The 21,144-nt window shown below is 44.4% G+C and overlaps 1 protein-coding gene across 6 annotated transcripts in view; it reads right to left on the reverse strand.

The window, feature by feature from the left end:
* Positions 1-21,144, reverse strand: part of MYO7B (myosin VIIB) — a 58,635-nt gene that overhangs the window by 3,656 nt on the left and 33,835 nt on the right. For 5 of the 6 annotated variants that reach the window (XM_053389623.1, XM_053389624.1, XM_053389621.1 and 2 more), the window contains 16 exons: positions 20,667-20,786; positions 19,194-19,367; positions 14,891-15,118; positions 14,421-14,588; positions 13,276-13,393; positions 13,049-13,175; positions 11,859-12,028; positions 7,986-8,209; positions 6,953-7,080; positions 5,694-5,851; positions 5,196-5,349; positions 4,738-4,893; positions 3,776-3,881; positions 2,485-2,598; positions 1,712-1,799; positions 1,001-1,107 (listed from right to left, as the gene is read on the reverse strand). In XM_053389623.1, coding sequence (XP_053245598.1) covers positions 1,001-1,107; positions 1,712-1,799; positions 2,485-2,598; positions 3,776-3,881; positions 4,738-4,893; positions 5,196-5,349; positions 5,694-5,851; positions 6,953-7,080; positions 7,986-8,209; positions 11,859-12,028; positions 13,049-13,175; positions 13,276-13,393; positions 14,421-14,588; positions 14,891-15,118; positions 19,194-19,367; positions 20,667-20,786 — 2,340 coding nt within the window. The remainder of the gene's footprint in view (positions 1-1,000; positions 1,108-1,711; positions 1,800-2,484; positions 2,599-3,775; positions 3,882-4,737; positions 4,894-5,195; positions 5,350-5,693; positions 5,852-6,952; positions 7,081-7,985; positions 8,210-11,858; positions 12,029-13,048; positions 13,176-13,275; positions 13,394-14,420; positions 14,589-14,890; positions 15,119-19,193; positions 19,368-20,666; positions 20,787-21,144) is intronic. The other variant, XM_053389622.1, reaches the window with a different exon arrangement.

A 21,144-nucleotide genomic window follows, 5' to 3' on the forward strand; every position in this document is an offset into this window, starting at 1 on the left:
CTTCAACTCATACTGATTCTCCACAAATCTGTATGACTCAGAGAAACCACAGTGGGTTCAGAAAGGACAGTCCTTAGTATATTCTATCTGCTCTGGGCATTGGACTTGCAGCCATTCCTATCCAGCAACAAGAGGGAAATAATTACAGGAGAATCCCAGATATCTCCGAGATTAATCTCACCTGTGTATTCCAAAAGACCTACCTCCTTCAAACCAAGTAACCCATCAATTCCTTTACCTTTTAGTATGATGATTAGCCTTCAACAAAACCACTTGCCAAGGTAATTGTGCAGCCCTCCCTGCTCTGGAAAGTTAATGAAGTGATAAAGAACCTTTGAAGTTTTACTATTGTTTGGGACAGTTAAGCTCAGTTTCAAAAGGTGGAGAGACAATGGAAGCATCCTTAGGAGAATTCTTCCTTAGGCATCTTATCTATGCTAATCAATTAAGCAGGCAGAGAAACCAGATCAAACATACATAGGGGTGGCATTCAACTAGAAACTGGAAATTAATGATCATTACTAAAATAGCTCTTAATTTCAATGAGTCTACTCTGAGTAAAACTTGGTTGAATACCACCCATAGAGCTTGATTCCTTCTACCTGCAGCCCCTGAAGTTGCTGTTGCTGCTTTGCCCTGCTGCATCTGCTGCTGGTAGAGAACCAGCACCACCATCAGTGCTGATTTGGGGAAAGATTGGATTGATTTTGAGGGAAATCTCTCCCCCCCCCCCAGATCATGTGAGATTTTGCGTGCTCTACAAGCTCTCCCCAAATGGATAAGATTCTGCTGATGGTGGCAGCAGGGCAGGTGGGGCACCCATAGGCATGCTGCCTGCAGGGCCTCTGCCGCTTGTGTATCGTGGTGGGACAGGACTTCACAATTGGCTAGTAGAAACTAGAACTTTAATATCAAGACTGGCCATGATTTGTAGACCTCTCATCATTATTGTTATCACTACTGTCAGTGGTATGCTATAAATATCAACCCTGTTAATTACCTGATGATAATGAAAGATGCAGTCAGCCTTTAAGTCCTTCCCAGGAGTCACATTCAGCCATAACTTTCTCATGAAATACACCTGGTAATTCACAGTGGTTGGAGCCACTAGGAAAACAGTGTTATATACATTTAAATGGTGAAGAAATCTCATAACACTCATTTATATAGCCTGATTATGCATAAGTATTTTTTTTTATGCTTCATATTACTCTCAAGAAAGCCAGGTGCCAAAAATATGGTCCCTAGCCCACCCAACAATGAAACTGAATCCAAATTTAGAAGTTGGCATACAAGCAAAGAAGGAACCTGTAAATATATATTTAGGTTTGTTCAGGAAATGGAATTGTGCTGTCTCCTTTGAGGATGTGGGGGTTATGATATCTTATATGGCAATGAACAAATTTCAAAGTGGAACAAGCAATTGCCAGATCCACCAACTAATGTGGCAAACAAAAATTATTTACATAACTATCTAGAGTCTGGACTCATTCCACTATTTTTAAATGAGCCTTTTTGTCAAGCTGAGCCAATCAATTCATGCCACCAGGTGTAGACACAGAACACACACCAGAGAGCAATGATAACAAAGAGAGAACTGATTAATTCTGGCAATAAAATGAGTTGCTTCCTGAACTCTTCTTCTGTTTCCTAATACCAGAGCTGTCCCTGGTAAACAAACACCCAAGAATCCATCCACCCATTTCCATACCCTCTCTGCTCGGCCTGTTCTTCCGCGTCCAATCAGTCACCTGTCTCAAAGAGTCAAAGAAGTAATCTGCTTCATTCTGGCTGATCACCTAAGAAAGAAAAGATGAATGAGAGGGGAGTTTGCACAAAGAATCAGTTCAACCCCCATAGTTCCCGTTGCAGTAACTGCAACGTTGCAGTAACGCTGCAGTAATGTTGCAGTAACTGCAGTAGCTTATGGAATTAAACACAAATGATGCTGGCATGTGTTAGACCATGGGTCTTATTAAACAGGTACAGTAACCCTGCAACTTACAAACATTTAACTTGTGTGATAAATAAAAAGGGGGTGGAAAGGGGCAGCATCAGATTTAGGGCAATGAGGGTGGTTCCAATGCACAGGGCGCCAAGCCAAGGGTGTGCAAAATTGAGAAGATCCATTTGGGGGTGCCAAATTTTGGCCTTGCAAAGTGTGCCATAATGCAGGTTTGCCAAAGTCCACTCCGGAAAGGGCAGGGTTCTGGGGAAATGACTTTGGCAAACCCACCTGCCACTGAATGTGTTTTTGAGTATACACAATTTTGGCTTTAGGTGCGATTCCTGGAATGTAAACCCTGCATAAGTTGCAGGCTTCCCGTATGAAGGAAAGAAATTAAGCAAAAAAAGCATTATTCTTTCACCCAGAAAAACAAGTTGAAGCATGCATTATTATCACACAGAGCTCACAGTGGATATGTGACCAAAAGGGCCCATCAAAGACACTCGCTTTATACGGCTGCCCTCTCTGCCAATTACCTTGTCTGCAGTTTTGACAAAGAGGCTGAATCCTTCCCAGGAACTCAGTTCCATCTGGCTGGCGATAGTCTCACACAGAGTCCGTACTTTTGTGTTTGTCCCTACCACAAATGCCTGGAACATAACAGTGGAGGGACCAAAGTGAGTAGACTGGAAGGAAAGGGAACGGAGGACAACTTGCATGATGCACACAAACCGCTAAGAGCTGGGTATCTGTCTCCTTGGCTCCAAGCTGTACTAGAAGCCAGTGAAGGAAAACATGCAAGTCCATGCTGTGAGGCAGCACCTCTCTCTATGTCCACTGGATGCTCCGGCACCTGGGGGGGGGCAGAGAGCAGGCGGGGGCAGGGCTGGTCTGCATCCTGGGGGCGTGGCACGCCGCCTGTGGGGGCATGGCGCTCAGTGCAGGCGGGGGGGGCAGCTGTGATGACACCCCACCAGGATCGCGCTGCCAGGGGCGATGCGCTCACCCTGCACTTCTTTTCCTCCGCCAGTGAGCAGCCCATGTGTTCAGACAGATGCCTGAATGAGTGGCCATGCCAGTTATGAAACATTATTAAGGAATGGTACCTGAATTTGCTAATACGAACAGTAAGCCCACAACCTATACTCATTTAGCTTGTGCATATTCAACTTTATGCACCTGACAAGGGTGAAAAAGGGGCTGGGTTCCAGGAAAAATAACCTTGGCAACCCTCCCACCATTGACCCAAATGGGTTTTGATGATAATGCGATTTTGGCTTTAGGTGTGATTCCCCAAAATGTAACCCCCATGCAAGGTGCGGGCTTACTGTATTCATTCCCCCCACTTCCATGTCTCCTTTTTCTGCAGTATCAAGTCTATTAGATTGTATGTACAATATGGGACGCGGGTGGCGCTGTGGGTTAAACCACAGAGCCTAGGACTTGCCGATCAGAAGGTCGGTGGTTCAAATCCCCGTGACAGGGTGAGCTCCGTTGCTCGGTCCCTGCTCCTGCCCACCTAGCAGTTCCAAAGCAGATCAAAGTGCAAGTAGATAAATAGGTACCGGTCCGGAAGGAAGGTAAATGGCGTTTCCGTGCGCTGCTCTGGTTCACCAGAAGCGGCTTAGTCATGCTGGCCACATGACCCAGAAGCTGTACACCGGCTCCCTTGGCCAATAAAGTGAGATGAGCGCCGCAACCCCAGAGTCAGTCACGACTTTACCTAATGGTCAGGGGCCCCTTTACCTTTACCTTTAACTGTACAATACAAAGAACAACCTTCCAATATATTTAACAGATACGGGTAGATCGCAGAGTTGGCCTCACCTGCTCTGTATCATTTGGAAAGTAAACCTTGTGGGAAATCTTTGTGATATTCTTCTGGATCGCCTCCACTTCCACGCTGTGTGGGGCCCACTTCCGACAGCCACTCCTGGAAAATAGCAATGCGGGTAGAAATCTCAGAGGTGGGCATTTGCTCATGGGCAGCTGCCATCCGTCTATTGCAACTCAGCCTTATGCCAAGTCCGAAAATTGGTCCACCTTGTTCAGTCCTGTCTACACTGACTGGCAACGGCTCTCCAAGGTTTCAGGCAGAGAATCCTTCCCAGCTCTACCTGGAGATGCTGGAGAATCTGGAGACCTTTGCATGCAAAACAAGAGCTCTGCTACTGAGCCAGGACCATTCCTCAAGTTAAGCCACTAAACAGCTATTAAGAGAGCAGGAAACAGAGGCTTCTGATGGAAGAGTAACAGCTACCCTGACATGAATTTTTGTGCTCATAGATGACTCCTCTCTTACCCCAAGTTATTCCTCCTACTAAGGACTACACCCTAAGACAGGCACAGGGCTCTGAGGCACCTGTTGCTTCAAATATAGGATTTGTGATGAGGCTTCAGCTGAGGAACCAAACCGTCATAGAAACCACAGGGCTCTCATTCCTTAAATGTAATTATTTTGAATCTAAAACGAATCCCACTAAAGCAAGAGCCCTCCGGCATCACCTGCTATTCAGAGGGAGCTGCCTGTGAGTTCTGCAGAAAAGAGAAATGTGTGTATGTCTTGAGCACACCTGCATTATGCCCACATCTGTCATGCTATCAATCTCTCCTGGTATGGAAGGAAGGTTAGTCCCTTTCAATTTCTTTTGTACATTAGGTTACATGTTGCATATGCTTTACTGTATATGTTTTACATTTCCTGCCACCTTGTACAAGGTGGGACTCTGCTGTTACCTTAGGGACAGAGGACACAAAACCTTCTCAAAGGATTGATAAAGCCTCTGTACCTCATCACCCTTTGCATCCTACGCCTGCAGTCCACAGCCAGGTTCTCTTTCAGGCGAGTCTCCATAAATTTCTGAGCGTGACTCAGCAGGGATTTACTAGGAGGGAAAAGGCCTGTGCAGAGCCAGAGTAATTGCCAACCACTGTTCAGGCTGTACCTGTAGTTTTGAGGGAAATAATAATAATTACTTAGAAACGTTAATATATTTTATTTACTTAACCCAACAGCTCTTGAGACTTAGGAAACTATCCATCCAAGCTGGCTTCTTTGTGACCCACCCCCTCCATTGTTACCATAGGGGTGGAAATGGCTTCCACTGCTGGATTTGGAGATTCTAGAAGCCAGAAGTGCTAAAAGCTCAGTAAGTTCTTTTTCTGACAATGACCAAGAAATACGGTACATTGATATAAAAAGGAACTGTCCTGTAAGAGATGGTTGGAAAGGTCTGGCCCTTGGTACCTGTTGGTGTTCTCTGTCAGCTGCTTCATGATCTGACAGTAGATCTCATCGCGCAGAACTTCCTCCTGAATTGCCACTACAAATATCTGGTCAGTGAGCTCCGCAGGGGACCTCTCCTGCTTTGAGGGGTAGTCTCCCATGTATCTCATGATAGGTGAGCAAAGAGGTAAGGAAAAGTTTGCAGAGATGATGTGCAATTTCAAGCACCTCTCCTTTTTCAGAGAACTCCTAGTGACTGAGCCCCCCGGTGACAATTAGGCTGTGCTGCCTAGCAAAAGCAATTAACAGGCCACCTGCCTTCTGTGACTTCTCTTTTGGGGGTGTGAATGCTATGAACCCCTCCATCATAGGCTCAGATTGTATATAGTATGAACCATTTATCATAAGGACACCACAGTCTCTGCTGTGCCTCATTTCCAAAGGAAACATGAACTCTGGAATATGGCACCACTTGGAAATTGGGGTGGTATGCAACCCTATCACCAGCATAAAGGATATCAATGAAGGACTGGCAAGCAAAGTCCCAGAGGTCAGAGTTGGTGCACACCTTCTTCAGCAAAGGCTGTTTTAGGGGTTCCCTAGAGTGAGCCCATAGGTGACTCCGCCCACGGGACTTGTGTAAGACCGCCTTGCTGATGGACTCCTTTTCGGGAACTCTGGGAAAACAAAAGAACATTTTCTCAAAGCACTGCCATTTGGACTTAACATTTGCTTGGGATAGGATAAAAAATGTAACAGAGAAAATCTATCTGGACAGGTATAACCTGGCTGCAGTATTCTTTGCTCTGGTAACCTCAAGCTTCGATTGCTGCAGTGCAGTACATGGGACTGCCTTTTAAGACTGTTTGGAAATTGCAGCTTGTGCAGAATGCAGCCACTCAATTGCTGGCAGGTTCAAAGCAATGCACTTGCACCACAATTTTGCTTCTCCCCCTCCCAGTAAGCAGGGGTAATACACCTGCGAAAAAGCTAGGATTATGGCTGTACCCTGCCTGGCATGGAGCCAACCTAAAATTCCCTGCTAACATTTACCAGTACTGAACAGGTCACCCTCTAGCACAGAGGTGGGGGACTGGACCCGGCCAATGAGCCAGGTGCCCCCCCCCACTCTTGACAGCGCCATCTGCTGAACAAGGGAGTTCCTGATAGGCAACTCCCTAGTGCAGTTGATCCCAGCAGCGCTTCCTATTGGCACCAATCAACTGAAGAGTATTAAGAGTGACCCCTGCTTGCCTTGGAACAGTTGGGAGTGCATGTTGAGCTCATGAATGTTCCTATGCAGCCACACCTGATGACACATATGGCTTAAGGGGGGCATAGAGAAACAGCCTCACAGGCCAAATTATGACCCTTGCAGGAGCTAACTAGACCCAAGGGGAGGAGGTTTCCACTGTTTCTCTTACACTTCTGAAGATTAGGCCCCTTTTTTCTATGTTGCCAAATGAAGATTGGTGCCAACTCTGATTTGCATTTGAATATGGGGAAAATCCTGGCTGGAACAGTATCTCAGTGCCCATCAGCAGAGGAGTGGTCGACCTTCACTGTGTCCTCTGCTTCACTGCAGATAAGGAACAGCAAGAGGAGTCACCACAAGAGTCATTTCCATCACATGGAAGATGGAGTGGAATGCAATAACTAAAACGGGTTTAAGCGCAATAACATGCAATTGTTGGTTGAAAAAGCAGCATGACTTTCAGGAAGTAAGAGGCTCTGGGAGAAACTGAATAGGAAGCTGCAAGGCACAGGAATAGATATACCTGAAGTGCTCGTAGGAGAATTCTTCCAGAGTATATGGCTTCACTTTTGCTTCTTCTTCCTCATGCTCCTCTGTGCGAGAATTCAGTGACGCCAACCTCCGTTGTTCAGGCGACATCATCAGCAGGCTCTGAAAAGACACAGCCCCTTGAAGGCTACAGGCATCTTGCCAAGATGTCAGACACCGACCACCCGTGCTGATGCTTCAGGAAAGATTTGTGGGCAGGATACTCATTTCCTGCCAGGTCTGCTTGCAGACACTTCTTCAGAGCAAGGAAGGATTACCAGGCCTGCCAACATTTCCCTTAATGAGGGGAATAGTTCCAAAAGAATTCCCACAGGGACAAGCATTGTATTAAAAGAGGCCCCAAGAGAGCACAATGTCAAATCCAGAAATCAAGTCAATGTATAACTGGAACTACTGTTGCTGCTTCGATGTACTTGAAACTCGCATGAAACTGCTAATTGAAACAAATACTGTACTCAAAACAGAGAACAATGTTAAAAATGCAATTTAAAGTACTTCAATAATAATTACAGTCCACAACAGATCAAAAGTTCCCCTTTATGGGGGAATAATTCCAATGTTCTGGTCTCAGTTTTAGTTTTAATAAGCATGTGAAAATTCTGAGCATGCTCTGCTAAAGATTTAGGAATTCAAGAGGAAGCCTGATTTCTACTCAAGCTCTAAAACAGGATCAGAGTTAGCTTTGACAATTTCCCCAAAGGCTCCAAGCAAGCCCTTGTTCAGTACTGCTATTTTCTTCCATTCCTCTGAAACACTCTACAGATTTTTTTGTGGGTTTCAGCATGTTACCTTAATAGAGGTCATATCCAGGCCATACATTTAATGCACATGGCTCCCCTGAAGAATCCTGGGAGCTGTAATTTACCAGTCACAGAACTACAATTCCCAGCACCCTTAGCAACCTAAAGTTCCCAGGACTCTTTTTGGAAGGGGAATATGTGCTTTAAAAATATGATGATGATGTGAGCAGAGATGGGATGGAAGCCATTTATCTTGGTTATCCTTACCAGTAATTGACTAGAAGGTTTCGTAACGGTGGGGATGACGTAGATCGCATCTTGTGACACAAGCCCAGATTTACCAGTTCGCTCATTCTGAGCATAGATCCAGCCTTGGCTTCCTTCCAGTCTTCTGCCACGGGCATGCATCCTGCCTTGGCTTTTTTCTAGTCCTCTGTCCTTGGCTAAAATCAGTAAATCCCCCTTCTTAAAGGCCAGAATTGTGGAGTCATCTGGGAAGCAAAAAAAGAGAGAACTGCAGTAATGCTGTCCAGCCATTGTACATCAGAGAAAATCGGGTGGGGGATGGGGAGGTGTTTTCAGAGTTAGACCAAGCCATGAGTCCTCAGACTTTCTCACAAGACCGGTTATGCGGGATCGGTTATGCAGCCATTTTGTGCAAATATTGATATCTGAGTTTGTATCAGGGGGGCCACTTCCTAGAAGCTGAGCCCTTTTGGTCCCCCTGTGATATTTTTTGGAGAGGGACAGACCTGCCCTCTGTGGAGGAGGCCAAGTGTGGAGCTGAGCACAGTGCAGCTTCAATAGCCAGCTCCTCCTTCTCCTCCTCCTTCTCCTCCTCCTGCCACAGAGGGGAAGGAGCTGCTGGCCATGGAAGACATGCTGCCGACATGTTCGTCTCTGCCCCCAGGTCCTTTGATGTTGGCCCCCACATTCTCCATCAGAAGCTGGTACCTCTGGTTGTATCAAGCATGTGACAAGTGGGCCATGAGAGTAACTTGCCATGAACAGCAAATCACATTTGTTTATCTTGTGAACTGCCTAAGATCTTCGGGTGAAGGGTGGTATATAAATTTAACAATAAATAAATAAAGAATGTCAAATAAGGCTGTGTACACACCATACACTTAAAGCAGACACATCCTGCTCCAAAGAATCCTCTAGACTGTAGTTTAAGCCACACAAAGCTACAATTTCCTGCACTCTTACCAAGAATCCTAGGTTCAGTTACAGATAGGTAGCCGTGTTGGTCTGCCATAGTCAAAACAAAAACACTGGACTTGTACATTGACTGCTTCCGCCACAGAATCCAAACAGATGTGACCAGAAAACACCATCGCTTACAACAAAATCTAAACCATGCTGAAAGGAGAGCCATAGATAATCTCAGAAACAACCCAGACATTATAATTAAAGAAGCAGACAAAGGTGGAGCTGTCGTCATCATGAACAAAACTGACTACATTCAGGAGGCTCACAGACAACTTTCCAATACCGCCTTTTACATAAAATTGGACTCAGACCCCACACAAGAATACAAAAAAGAACTGAACAAGATTGTTAAGGAGCTACCCCCACACATCCAAGAACAGATCCTCACCAACACACCAACAGAACCTCGACCAGGAACTTTCTATCTTCTACCTAAAATACACAAACCAGGAAATCCAGGACGCCCCATCATTTCAGGTATTGGCACTATTACAGTAGGTGTCTCCGGTTATATGGACTCTGTTCTGAAACCATATGCCATCAGTGCTCCCAGCTATGTACATGACACCACAGATTTTCTGAGGAAAATACAATCTTTAAATAATCTTCCCAACAATACTATACTAGCTACTATGGATGTGGAATCTCTGTATACCAACATCCCACACAACGATGGTTTACAAGCTATAAGGAACACCATTTCAGATAAAACCACAGCGGACTTTGCCACCAAACTCTGCCAATTTGTCCTTACCCACAACAACTTCGAATTCGGTGATGACCTGTTCCTTCAGATCAGCGGCACAGCAATGGGCACCCGCATGGCCCCACAGTATGCCAACATCTTCATGGCAGATTTAGAACAACGTTTCCTAAACTCCCACCCACTCAAACCTCTCTTGTACCTGCGATACATTGACGATATTTTTATCATCTGGACACATGGTCAACAGACCCTGGACACCTTCCACCAGAAACTCAATGATTTTCACCCCACAATCAACCTAACAATGAATCAATCTATGCAAGAAATACATTTTTTGGACACTACTATAAAAATACAGGATGGGCGCATAGACACCACCTTATACCGTAAACCAACTGACCGACAAACATATCTACATGCCTCTAGCTACCATCCCAAACATACCAAACAGTCCATTGTATATAGCCAGGCACTACGTTACAACCGTATCTGTTCCAATTCTACAGACAGAGACTCTCACCTAAGAGATCTACAGCAAACCTTTTTAGAACTAAAATACCCAGCAGATGAAGTTAGACAACAGATCAATAGAGCCAGACAGATACCCAGAGAGAACTTGCTGCAAGACAAACCCAAAAAAGAAAATAACAGAACACCTCTAGTCATCACATACAGCTCCCAAGTTAAAACAGTACAACGCATCATCAGAGATCTACAACCTCTCCTGGACAATGATAGTTCTCTTTCTCAAGCTCTAGGAGGAAGACCTTTCATTGCCTACAGACAGCCACCCAATCTTAAACAACTCCTAACCCACAATAATACTACAACCAGCCGTAACACGGACACTGGCACCAGAGCCTGCAATAAACCCAGGTGCCAACTTTGCTGCCACATACACCCGGACAACACCATTACTGGCCCCAACAACATCACACATACCATCTCGGGACTATTTAATTGCTCATCGTCTAACATTGTATATGCCATCAAATGCCAACAGTGTCCTTCAGCTCTCTATATTGGACAAACAGGCCAAACCTTACGCCAAAGAATAAACGGACATAAATCGGACATCAAGAATCACAAGACAGAGAAACCAGTAGGAGAACACTTCAATCTCCCAGGACATTCTATACAAGATCTCAAAGTAGCTGTTTTACTACAAAGGAATTTCAGAAATAGACTGGAAAGAGAAGCTGCTGAATTGCAACTCATTACCAAACTTAAAACCATGGAGAGACCTGGTCTGAACAAAGACATTGGATTCTTATCTCATTATACATGACAAAGCCATTTTTCACCTTCTCACCCCTTGCTTTTTCCTGTAAGACCTATTGCAGTCGTTAAGAGTCGTCAACAGGCTCATCACAGCTATCTGCCAATCACCCATTCCCACCACCCTTCTGAGTAATACCCCTCCCCACCTTCTCACTATATAGAAGGATCTGGCAACTTCTGTTTCAGTGTATCTGAAGAAGTGTGCATGCACACGAAAGCTCATACCAAGAACTAACTTAGTTGGTCTTTAAGGTGCTACTGGAAGGAAAAAACTTTTTTTTGTTTCAAGAATCCTAGGATTCTTTTTGGGGTGGGGTGGGGTATGTGCTTTAAATGTGGGGTGTGTACAGTTTCCCTTCTTTCCCAATCTTGTTTTTACCTCAGTGACCTGTCTAGTTTTTGTTCCATTCTTCTGCTACATCATTACCTGTTTCTGCTCACGTTTCCCACTAACAATTTCTCATGCCACCTCAGGAGATGGAGATTTGTGACTGGATCTCTCAACACTTTCCACTTAAGAGTATTTCTTATAATCAAGTGGTATATAAATTGTGTTTAATAATTCAAGAACATGTTTTTCCTTAAAAGAAGGTGGAGAAGCTGAAGCATTTGAACTGAGACTGCAGGAAAGACGAGGAAAATTTTTCCTCAGTTCTTCCAATAGCAAAAGTCCATCCATGTGAAGCTAGGCGGTTTGCTGTTTACGAGCCAGGAATGCTGCCTCATTTTGGTAAACAGCTCAATGACATCTTTCACTAAGAGGGGACAAATGATGCACACAAGTTTGGATAGGACCACACCAGCAGCTGCTGGGAGAGTCATAATCTGCACCTGACATCTATCAGCAGAGAGAGGGGCCCAAACCAGCCCTCCATTGGACACACTGATTTAGCGTAACCGGACCCTTGGAAACTTCTCCATCTGAACGCACCCTAAGTTACCTTGCTGCTTGTTTTCTTGCATTGCCACAGCATACTGTGACCTCTCTTTCAGTCCTTGCAGAAACATGACCACCAGCTCAGCAATGACAACGCTGTTGGCCGATGTCAAGACAAACTCTTCGGCACGCAAGGTGTTGAGGGTGCAACTTTGTCCGAACGCCTTGACTGCCCTGTGAAACACAGAAGTAATTTGTTAATTACTCTGGGAGCTGCAGGAAAGCAAAGCTCTACATCTACCTACAGCCTTCAGAATAAGAGTCCAAATGTCCTCAAATCCATTAATTCAAAGACACAGTAGAGTCTCTTAACATGGATCAAAAAGCAAGGGGTGGGAAGGACGAGACCTGATGTTTTCCAAAGCTAGAACAGAATCACCAACTCCTAGTGGGAGGTCAAATTTGTACATTCAGCCCTTCCATGTCTCCTTACAGAGACATCTTATCCTGCAAGGCTCATTCTCAAACAAAGGGGGAACAGGAAACACAGTGCTGTAAGGGATAGTGAGATGATATAAGATTTCATACTCTGAGTAAACAGAACTCCACACCTGCTCCTTGAAAAAGAGGATGCTTTTTAAAACTTTGGGGAAGGGCCATAGTTCAGCAGCAGAGTCTGGTAGGACTAGGAAAGAACACTCTGAAATCTTGGGAGAGCTACTGCTAGCCACTGTAGGCAGTACTGAGCTGGGTGGACCAGTGATCTGGCTCAGTGTAAGGCAGCTTCCTGCATAAAACCTCCCCCGGCATAATTGTCAAGAAAGGAAGACAGAAGAATCAAATGTGGCCAACGATATGAAGAGGAGGTAGGAGCTGAGCACCCTTTGGTTTCTTGAGAGTTGCAAGAGGGGACTCTGCTGCTCTGCTGTGAGGGAGCACTCTGTCATGTCACCTGCTTCACTGCAATAGTCCCAGTGGAGTGCCAGCCCCTGCATGGTGTTTTTGAACCCCAAGTTCACAATCCCACTGACAATGGAAGACTTCCAGCACTGTCTCCCACTCAGTTCTTGACCTTTCCTTGCATGGTCAATAAGGGATTATTTCCCAAGCTTCCTACGATCAGAATGTGCACTTATTCCAAAGTTTCCCAAGAGGGTCCTGCGATGATGAAATGAATTTCATATATTGTGCAGAATGTCAGTGAGAATGCAGTATCTACACTCTCTTGGGCCCACGGTGTCCCAGCAGACTTACCTGTTTGTGTGGATGCCAGTGATTTCTGGGAAAGACAGGTCTAGAAGTCTCTTTTCTGACTCATCTAGGAAGCAGATCCCTTTCCAATTAATTGCCACTATGAAATGGTTCTTGGGCAGACTTGGCCCTGTAAACACAATTTTTAAAAAGGTAGTGTGGCGACCTTTTCTTACCTCAGATATTCCTCCCCTCTGTACCCTCACCCACACAAAAGGGGTTGACATTACCTGAAAATTTGGTGACCTCAAAGAATCTAGAAAAGAGCAGAGGCCACTGAAAGCGGGCAAAATCCACCAGCTGCTCCTTCACGTTCTGAGGGGAAAGTCGGTCCTGGGTATAAGGGGCCTGCAACATAGAGATGGAGAGGTGACTAAGTCTGCTCCCTTCCAGATTTCCCTTCAGTGACAACCATCTCTCTTCTGTGTCTATGCAGACTTTTATGGGGGAAACCCTCAAAACTCTATTCAAGCCCACAGATTTAGAAATACTTTAAAATCCTTTGAAGTGGCAGAGCTATCTTTAAATACCTCCAAACTGCCAAAGGCCAGATATGAGCTGTCTCCTTTTGACTTAGCAACAGCTGCAGCCACATATACAAATAAGACTGGGAAAACAGGTACTGACGATGCACTTCTGTTCTCAAAAGGAATTGCAGATGTACGGGAACGTGGATATTTCCATCATCACTGCTCTTAGAGACTCTGGGATACTTGACCGCCTGATCATGGAATGTGGACCGAGTGTTGATTCTCAAGCGGACCCATGCCCAATCCATATTTCAGTCTGGAAGGTATGGATCAAGTGAGTCCAGTTTGGAATTCATGTTTGCTGAATTCCTCCAAATGCTCTGCAACACATATGGGATTTCCTGGTGCACATCCACCGAGGATAAAATACTGAAAGACGACCGTCAGTTCTCCCCAAGTGTTTCAAAGACTGTTCACTTCAGCTGCTATTGCCACCAACGCAGAGGGGGAAGGGCAAAGGGAAAGAGAAAAGCTGCAGGAGAACAGAAGAGGTAAGTGGGAAATCAGCAGCAGCAGCAGCAGCAGCGAATGCTCAGTGAAGTGAAAGAAACAGGGTGCACCATTAGCAATCCATCACCCCTGCCAGGCCCATACACAATTTGTCAACTTGTTGAAACCTCTCAATTGTCATAAATTCATTCAGTGGGACACCCCGCTCAATCCTCCTTAGTAAACCATAGGGGCCAAATATATTGGTCCTCTTTTCCTCTGCCACATTCCTCTAGGACACTTATTTTCTGTTCCAGAAGAAAGCACAGAAGGACAAATGCATTATAAAACAAAGTTATGTAAGACAGAAGCTATGGGTTATGTTAGTCCCAGTATGCACCCCTGGGTGTTCTTACCTTAGCGTGAGCATATGTGATGAGGCTCACCCACTTCTCCTTGGATTTAGACTTCAGCAGCTTTGCTGGGATGCACTCCTGGAGCATGTTTTGAACCAACTCATTTTGGATGGACTCTCCAAACTGGACGTAGCAATATTTGGCTCCTATCTCCACCAAGTCCTCTTCCTATGACAATTAATCAGGTTTGGTGATTTGCTAGAAGAGGCTTTAACCTAATGTCAGTCATTGCCCAGACTAGACAAATTAGATATTCATCTTCTCCCAAGCAGGTTTGATCCAGAGGTTTGTATAGCACACATATACAGAAGAATGAATTGCACTAATGGCATTGAACAGAATATTGAAACAGTAAGGAAAGATCCATTTTGTCAAAGAAATGCCGCTGGGAAGACTGATTATGTATACCCAAACCAATCCATTTCCCAAAGTGCCTTTGGACTCCATGTATTAGTGAATTAAAAACCTACCTTCTCACAGCGGTATTCTCCATATCGAATGCCACGGATGATTTGATGATAGATGAGCTCAGTGCTGACAGGATCTTCCTTAGAGTTGTGCCAGGGAGTGAAGACTTCTTTCCTGAAGTACAGACGCCAGGGAGTGTGGCGTTCGTGGCCACCCTTCTCCTTTTCCATTTGTTCACACTGGGAAATGGCATCCATTATGTGTTCCCGTTCGCCACCAAGCGACCAAGCCTAACAACATCAACATCACCCATTTCAAAGATAAATGAGGTTGTTTTCCTTAATGGATATTCTAATAATTTCGGGGAAATGCCCCCAAGTCATCTCATGTAAGGGGATAAGTTGTGAGTGAAAATTACACAGTAAGTTATATTTCACCAGGATAATTAATTAGCAGCATGGTGTAAGGCAGCCTTCTCCCCATATACCCAGACCCTACAATCACCATCTGATACCCTTCCTCCTGCGCCTCCTGCACAAGAGGTACAGAAGGTGGCAACTTGAGAGCAGGCCTTTTCTGAGGTGGCTTGTGGAATGCTGTCCCCAGGGAGGTTCGCCTGGCACCTTCATTATACAGTGGTACCTCAGGTTAAGAACTTAATTTGTTCCAGAGGTTCGTTCTTAACCTGAAACTGTTCTTAACCTGAGGTACCACTTTAGCTAATGGGGCCTCCTGCTGCTGCTGTGCCGCCGCCGCACGATTTCTGTTCTCATCTTGAAGCAAAGTTCTTAACCTGAGATACTATTTCTGGGTTAGTGGAGTCTGTAACCTGAAGTGTATGTAACCCCAGGTACAACTGTATATATCTTTAGGTGCCAGACAAAAATGTTCCTCTTCAACCAGGACTTTGGCTGAATAACATTCTACAGCCTTTTAAATGTGTTTGTGGGATGCGGGGCTATTGTTTTGTTGTTTCTGTTTTAACCAGTGCTTTCTTTCTGGGGATACTCAAGAGTATGCCAGTACCAGCAGTTTTTTTCCTAGAAGAAAAGCACTTGTTTTAACTATTTATTTGTGTTTCCATCTTCTTATCCTGAGATTTTTTGATGAAGAGCAGTATATAGATCTAATAAAAAAAAAAAAAACAACTTGGTACCCTCCTACAATTCCTATCACCCCCAGGGCAGTGTATGGTAATGCAAGGATGGGAAGGTGGTTTCATTTTATGCCCTTCTAGGGTATTGTTGAGGTCAGGGCAGGGACTTGATACAAACACTATTCCTTAAAAAAAAGCCTTGTGTAGAACTTTGTAGATAGACACATTTGTAGATATTCAAACATGAGGTATAAATGCATACCAAAACCACCACATTTATTCCACTGTATTTTGAGACCCAGATGATTGCTAGAAGATAACAGGCCATTCCTTACTTGAGTATCCACGGTAGGTTGATATAAATGGGCTTGTTCTTTAAAAAGAATGTCATGTAGACTTTTTGCCCATGCAGACTGAATTTGCACATGTCACTATTTATGTGAATCTGCTACCAGGAGCACAAAATCTACAGGCTGCATGCAATGGGCTACTTATCATAGGGATGTTGGCCATTTTGATCTCATAGTATGACTTTCACATGACCAGGATAACCACAAGCACATTCAATCTACGTCAGTATATGTGTGTGTTTGTGTAAACTCTGGCCACATTAAAAAGCCTAAAACGCAGAGACGTCCGGGTTAGCGCCATCGCCTAATGGCGGATTCCCTCCGAGCTCCGGAGGGAATCAGCTCAGCAGGGGTCGGGTCCTGCCGCGGCGGCGACACGGGGACCCTCAGAAACCACAGGCGCTGAAGCCTGTGGACCTGGTGACTCGGCGAGCACCATTTGCGCCCCCCCTACCCGCGAAGGAGCCTTTTTAAAGGCTCCGGAACGGGGGACGGAGAGCGGTGCGGTGCTGTGAGTCAACTGCTTCCCCTGCTGAGTGAAGCCGCATGCCATGGACGGAGAGCGCTGACTTCTTTCTCTGAACATTTGGATTAAAAGTAACAACCCGTGAGTAATCGGAAATTGGACTTAAAAGGGAAATTTTTGGGGGGAATTAGGCACGACCGGGTAAGGTGTAAAGAGGAAGTCCGCCTACCCGCCTTGTAAACATCGTAAAGCAAGGATTTTATAACTAAGGTTGTGAGAATACCTTTCTTTTTTGTGGATAAAAGCAATTAACTCCACGTTTTGGCAATTTAAGTGATTGTGCTGGAGGATAAGAGCTAACATTGAGAACGGAATTCACCCCTCCCCCAAGACCCGGGAGCGATCGGTGAGAGAGCCTGCGGAAGAGACATAAAGACTTTGACAGCTGTCAAACTAGCTGTCAAAGTTGGGGAAAAAGAAGAACTTTGTTTCTGTTGTCTTTGCTGGTTATATTCGTTACAATTTGGTAACAAATTGTTAAAAATAAGAAGAAAAGGCTAACTTGACTTTTGGGTTGGAACTGGAAGATACTAAGAAACTAGAATCCCTCTAGAGGGGGTTTAGGACATTACAAAAATGGCTGTAAGTGGAAAAACACTGGCTGAACTGGAGAGGACTTTTTTTCTCTTGGGAAAGTTGCAGGAACAGAGTGATGTTTTGGCTACAAATGTTACAATACTGAATGGAACAGTAAATAAAGTTGCTGAGCCTGGGAGGGACTTGACTCAAGTTTTTGCAGCTGAACAGGAAAGTTTTGCAGTTGACTTAAAATTTTTTGCAGCTGAACAAGAAAAGAAATTTGAGAAATCTGAGAATGTGATGAAAGAGGAACATGATGATTTGAAGGAAAAAGAAGGAGGAGCTATAATGCCACAGATGATTGAGGAGAGCCAGAGGCCGGTTAAGATGGATATAAAGGAAAATAAGATCAGGATGATGAAAATTTGGTTTGAATTGAAGAATGGAGAATGGAGAGATTTCCCTATGTGGAGATCTGAAGACCTATGGAATACAAACCTGGCTAAAGTGGAAACTGGAGCTTTTGGGACATTTGGACTTAAGAGAAGTAAGAAACAAGATTTTGGCTCCATTTTTAAATATGGAGGCCTGGCTGGAAGAAACATGGACCTTATTGGGACAGAGCTCCTTCGAGATTTGGAGTTTAATATAAAGGACTATCAAAAAAACCGGCAGAGAGGAATTGAGAGAGAATTGAGAGCCTCGGACGTGAGGTCGCCAGGCTGACTGCAGATGGACTGATGGACTTTTGTTGGGGTTCGAAACCGGGAAAGGGGGTGGTGGGGCTTTGGGAATCCAAAGGGTGTATAACTATATTCTGTTTTATTTAATTTGGTTTTGCCATTAACATAAAAATGGGGATTTCGGGGAAGGGAATTGGGGCCGACCTTAGAAAAAGACTTTTAAGAATAAGTATTGACGTATAAAGATTGAGGTTTATAAGTTAAAATTGGTTAACTAAAATGATGGGGCGAACCTTAGAAAAAGATTTTTAAGAATAAGTATTGATGTATAAAGATTGAGGTTTATAAGTTAAAATTGGTTAATTAAAATGAATTAGAGAAAATAAGGTAAAGTTTGGGGACAAGAACTTGCTGAGCTAAAAATTGGAACTGGAATACAAGAAGGGGAGGTGTGGGGAAGTCAAGGAAATTGGTCATTGACAGTAAGAAATGTAAATTTTATGTGTTTTTAATTGTTTTTTTTATGTTTTTTCTTTATTTTTTGAAAATTCCAATAAATATTTTTTTTTTTTAAAAAAAAGCCCAAAACGCAAACTGGTCTTCAGCTCTAAAAGCACACCTTACCTGCTGCAATTACCGTATTTTTCGCCCTATAGGATGCACTTTTCCCCCTCCAAAAATGAAGGGGAAATGTGTGTGCGTCCTATGGGGCGAATGCAGGCTTTCGCTGAAGCCTGGAGAGCGAGAAGGGTCGGTGCGCACCGACCCCTCTCGCTCTCCAGGCTTCAGGAAGCTATCTGCAAGCCGTGGGAGGGCTGCGCAAAGTCGCGCAGCTCTCCCACGGCTTGCGGAGAGCTGCCTGTTCTGGGGGCTGGGGTCGGGGGAAGCTCGGGCTTCCCCCGCCCCAGCCAAGCGCCTGGGGAGGAAATATTTCCCCCCCAAAAAACTTGGTGCGCCCTATGGGCCGAAAAATACGGTATGTGGGAAGATGGCAAACAATCAGGCTTAGAATATGGGAAACTGCATTTTCACATGTGAAGAGTTGGGCTACACTGATGGCAAAGAGCCCTCCCCCCCCCCGCCCTGCCACCCACCCACAAAACATAACTGAAATTTAAAAGAGTTGTGTAGATGCCCCCCACGCCCTAATGCATTTAGGCAGATTTCACCCCACATGCAATGTTCTTTCACCTTGTCATACAAAGCAATATAGAGAGAGAAACCAAATGTATCCTTCAGGTTAGTTTTCTCAGCAACACGCTGGCAAATTTCCTTTGCAATGGAGGCTGAATCTGCCGAGACTGTGATGCTGCTGCCATTCATCAGGGTCACACTAAGTGTAATCGGCTTCTTATTCTTTGTTGCCTGAAAGCCAAAGAAACACAGGGGCAGAGTCGCACAGCAACTTTCTCCACACTTGCTCTATATTGCAGCTATAATGAGAATCCCAAATCATTACACAAATATCCACCTTTCAGATAAAGGGGAGAAACCTGACTCTTCTAGATGCTATTAGACAAAAGTAATTACCTATGTAGTAACATTCAGGCTTCTTCTACTAAGCCCTTTAGTACTGCAGACACATTGCTTCTCTGCAATTAACTGGAAGTGTTTAATAATGAAAGTTCGGCACACCACTTAATCCAGCAGTGCTCTTGCTTGTGGCCAGCAAAGATCCTTTCCAATATTAATTTTTTAAAAATCTTCCCCATGATTCTGGATATAGGATTAGTAATATATACTGCCTTAATTGTCCCTTGAATAGCTTATCTTAATTGCCTTCATTGTTATTGCAGCTGGAGTTTAATTACAAATATTCATTTTAAGAGCAAAATATCAGTACCAAATTTCACAATAAAAACTGAGATTCTACATAGCAAGATAGCGTTATATTCTCCAGAAATGCACTTCACCATGGCCAAACTCCAAGGACAAAAAGAGAACAAATGAGTACTTAGACTTGCCACTCCTGCCACAGGAATGGAAATTGGTACTGAGACAACTAAGAGAGGCTGGGGAGCAGGGGTGGGCACGGGACTCAGCAGTATTTTGCCTATTTGCACTAGGCAGGTTGTTGCTGCAATCACATTTTATTGCAAAAATTATGTTTTTGCTATCTATCAGAACTGGAAAAACAAGCAAGGTGGACAAGACACAAACCATCCACTTCAACAATCTGCCAATGGCATCCACTGCTTCCACTCTCTGTGACAAAGCCACACTTTCCTCACTCACTTTTTAACATGTATCTGTATGGCATCATGAACAAGACAGGTCTCCCTCTCAAATTTTCCTTCTTCCGCCTTTCACATTTCCCCCCAAAGCTCAGGAAAAAAACTTTTTAAAAAGCCCTGAATTTAATAGTTGCCCTATTTCCCCAAGTGCAGGTGCCTATTGTGCTGCTGTTCCAGCTGATTAGACTGCTCTGGTCATTTCTTAGCTTGCGTTCTGTCCCATTCCTTCTGTATCGTCTGTCCCTCATCAGTAGGAATCAAAACTATCACTTTAGCCTTTGTCTAAAGAGTAAGTGAACACAAGGAAGCAATTCCAGACAGACTAGTGCAGAAAGCAGCAAAACGCACAGAGCCCTTAAAGAGGTTAACTGCCTTCTGTTACAACCCAGCAAGATTAATGAGTGTGAGAAAAGGATAAAATGATGGTTACCTGCAGCTCCAGCCAACTAGGTGGGTCAGATCGTGTTCCATTCATATATGTGCGCTTCAGTCTTTCAGCACAGTATGGGACATATAATGTTGGTCCACCCTGGATGAAATTCAGTAGGTACTGAAAGTATAAAGCAGACCACAGTATTAGAAAGCAAAGAATATCCCCAAATCCTTATTAACCTTCTAATACAGGTATGTAGAACTTGTGAAAAAAATTACTCATGGTTTACACCTCTTCTCTTTCTGGGTTTTGAATATCATTTCCCAAACAACATGATATTCTTTAATACTCCTTGACCTTAAGGAAAGTGACTTTTTTTCTGGGGTTGCAAATGTGGAAGGAGGAATTTCTTCCTACCCCACAATTATGCACTGCTACCTTCATTGCCACAACCATAATCTCCACTGACTTCTCCGCCTTCATCCCCTCTTCTGTGGTTGCAAAGGATAAAGCTCCAAGATGGCACCAGGATCCA

This window comes from Podarcis raffonei, chromosome 5 (assembly GCF_027172205.1).
Source record: "Podarcis raffonei isolate rPodRaf1 chromosome 5, rPodRaf1.pri, whole genome shotgun sequence".
In the NCBI taxonomy this organism is placed as follows: domain Eukaryota; kingdom Metazoa; phylum Chordata; class Lepidosauria; order Squamata; family Lacertidae; genus Podarcis; species Podarcis raffonei.